The sequence below is a fragment of the Calidris pugnax genome, unplaced genomic scaffold, assembly GCF_001431845.1.
Source record: "Calidris pugnax isolate Ruff unplaced genomic scaffold, ASM143184v1 scaffold81, whole genome shotgun sequence".
Classification (NCBI taxonomy): Eukaryota; Metazoa; Chordata; class Aves; order Charadriiformes; family Scolopacidae; genus Calidris; species Calidris pugnax.
Window position 1 is genome coordinate 11,108,732 of NW_015090880.1, and position 2,492 is coordinate 11,111,223.

General features: G+C 69.6%; 2 protein-coding genes across 3 annotated transcripts in view; both read right to left on the bottom strand.

Annotated features, from left to right (window-relative positions):
- Positions 1 to 97: 97 nt before the first annotated feature.
- OGG1 (8-oxoguanine DNA glycosylase) lies at positions 98 to 1,976 on the bottom strand. 2 transcript variants are annotated; one of them, XM_014946741.1, is made up of 7 exons: positions 1,782 to 1,976; positions 1,424 to 1,677; positions 1,164 to 1,343; positions 900 to 1,078; positions 687 to 828; positions 560 to 609; positions 98 to 472 (listed from the first exon to the last, which is right to left on the bottom strand). In XM_014946741.1, exons 1-7 carry the CDS (start codon positions 1,889 to 1,891, stop codon positions 368 to 370), a joined length of 1,020 nt encoding a protein of 339 aa, XP_014802227.1. In that variant the 5' UTR covers positions 1,892 to 1,976; the 3' UTR covers positions 98 to 367. The 2 variants fall into 2 exon arrangements, with proteins under 2 accessions (XP_014802227.1, XP_014802226.1); XM_014946740.1 differs by having other exon boundaries at positions 1,164 to 1,346.
- Positions 1,977 to 2,221: 245 nt separating this feature from the next.
- BRPF1 (bromodomain and PHD finger containing 1) overlaps positions 2,222 to 2,492 on the bottom strand; it is a 12,700-nt gene continuing 12,429 nt past the window's right edge. The window contains exon 13 of the mRNA XM_014946651.1: positions 2,222 to 2,492. Coding sequence (XP_014802137.1) covers positions 2,399 to 2,492 — 94 coding nt within the window. The 3' untranslated portion in view covers positions 2,222 to 2,398.

The window sequence follows — 2,492 nt, forward strand, 5'->3', positions numbered from 1 at the left end:
GGCTCGGGGCTGCGTCCCGGGCCCCCTCCCTCCCTCCTTCCCTTCCCGTCACGCCTGCCCCGGCACTGCCCCACACCCCCAGCATGTTCAAGGAGAATTTTCCAAATGGATGTTTCTATTTTACTGCTTGTAATAAAGCCAAGAGGCCAACACGGCTTGGCTCGGCTCTGCCCTGGGAGGGGCCAAACACAGCTCTGACACCCCCCTACCCTCAGCCACACTGCCATGGGCCACAGCTCGCCCCAAGCACACAATGGGCAGGGAACAGGCAGCTGCCCACATCCCTGCAGATTCCAGGCAGGGAGCTGGCGCAGTGATCCCCCCCTCCACTGACCGTGGGGGGGTCTCTGTCCCTCCCGGAGTGTCCCTAAGCAGGGCTGTGCCTGCGGCTGTCCCGGCCTTGGTTCCTCCTGTCCCGGTCCTGGCTGCTGGCTGGCTCCTGGCCCTTGCGGAGGTCGGCGCAGAAGAGGACCTGGAGTGAGCAGAGGCAACAGGGTGGGCATAGCCGAGGTGGGAGGCGAGGGCTGAGCCCCGGCGTGCCTGGGAAGGGGGTACTCACCGCCTGTGCCCATCCAGCACGGGGACCCCACAGCCCACGGAAGAAATCACCTGTGAAGAGAGGGTGAGCGCCAGCACTGGGGTCATGGTCCCCATGGGTCCCACATCAGGATCAGACCTGCCCTCACCGATCTCCTGGTGGGCCCGGGGGGTCAGGCTCCTGCCGCCCAGCGCTGCGCCATAGCGCTGCCGGGCGATGCGCCACACGTGGGTGTCCACTGGCACCGCCTCCGCCTTGTCCAGGGCCATCAGGCAAACACAGTCGGCGACCTGCCACCAGGCAGCACCATCAGCCCCCGCCACCGGCGCTGCTCCCCCTCCACTCCCATCCCGGTACCCACCTTGGTGCCAACGCCAGGCAGAGCACACAGCACCCTCCTGGCCTCGGCGTAAGGCACAGTGCGTAGCCCGCGCAGCCCCTCGGCACCGAGCCCCTCGGCAATGGCCCTTGCGCTCCCGCTCACAAATTTGGCCCGGTACCCGAAGCCCAGCTCCCGCAGCCGGGCCTCGGCGTCAGCGCCTGCAGGGGGACAGCGGTGGGACAGGGGTGGGCACGGGCCAGGCCGTGGCAGAGTGGCAGCGGTGGCGTCGGGGCCATGGTGGACCTGTGAGCGCCGAGAGGGAGGGGAAGGCGTGGAGGGGCCGGGCGTCGAGGCAGCAGAGGCGGCGGCCAAAGGCCTGGCAGAGGCGGTCGATCATGGCGGTGATGCGGGAGATGTGGTTGTTGGAGGTGCAGATGAAGGAGAGGAGACACTCCACGGGGTCCTGCCGCAGCACCCGCACCCCTGCTGGCGGGATGCAGTGAGGAGGTGCTGGGTGGGTGCCCGTGGCCCGTTCCCTCTGGCCCCGCGGGTGGCCACCTCACCTGGGAAGTCACGGGCCACCTTGCGGAAGAGGGGGTCGGCCGCCCCCCAGGCGCGGTACAGGGCCGGCAGCCCCACCTCCAGCTGGAAGTAGTCGCGCAGGATCCGGTCCGTCTCGGCCCCCGAGGCCCCGGCGGGAGGCCCGGCCCCCTCCTCGCCGTACACCGTGTACCACAGCCGGTCCCGCTCCTGCCTCAGCGTCCAGACGCGCTCCCCCAGCACTCCCGTCCAGGCCCCGGGGCTGCTCTCCCACCACCTGCCGCACACCAGGCGGTCGGGGCCGGCCCTGACCCCACCGGGACGAGGCCATGGCGGGGGCCGCGGTTTTTCCCCCCGCCCCTCACCCCGGGGTGGCCTCACCGGAACGTCTGCCCCGACGACAGCACCAGATCCAGGCGCAGCTCGGCCGGCGGGCAGGGCAGGGAACGCCACAGGGACGGGCAGGCGGAGGGAGAGTCCCGCAGCTTCATGGGGGCCGCGGCCCCGCGGCCGGGTCAGGCCCCGCCGCCCCCCTCCGCCATGACACCCGGCTCCCGCACCATAGAGTTCCCCCTCCGCGCAGGGCAGAGCGGCCCGCCCCTCGCTCCCTTCCCCCGCCGCGCGACGGCGACGCTCTGTCCCAACTTCCGCCCGCCGCCCGGAAGCGCGGCCCGGGTTTTTTATTTTCCTAAGAATCAATAGATTCCTGATGGTTTTTTTCCTTTTTTTTTTTCTTTTTTTCCTTCCTTCAAAATAAATACAAACAACGTCCGAGCGCGGGGAGGGGGGAGCTGGCTGGGCAGCACGGGGGAGGGTGGGAGGGAACCGCCCCTGGAGAGCAGAGGCACCGGGAGGGTGAGGCCTACCCACCCCCCCCCACTCCTTCCCCGGTGCCTCCCGTCCCCGGTGGGTGCAGACCAGCTGCACGGGGAGGGGAGGGCTGTTCCCCGAGCCCCGTTTGCCCTGAGATTCGGCAAGGGTCAGCGGCGGGCCGGGGCTCAGTCGCTCTCGCTGGAGTCGCTGCTCTGCTCGCCCTGCACCTTGTTGCGGTGCTGCATGGCGCGGTGGTAGGCGATCTGCACCGACTTGCGG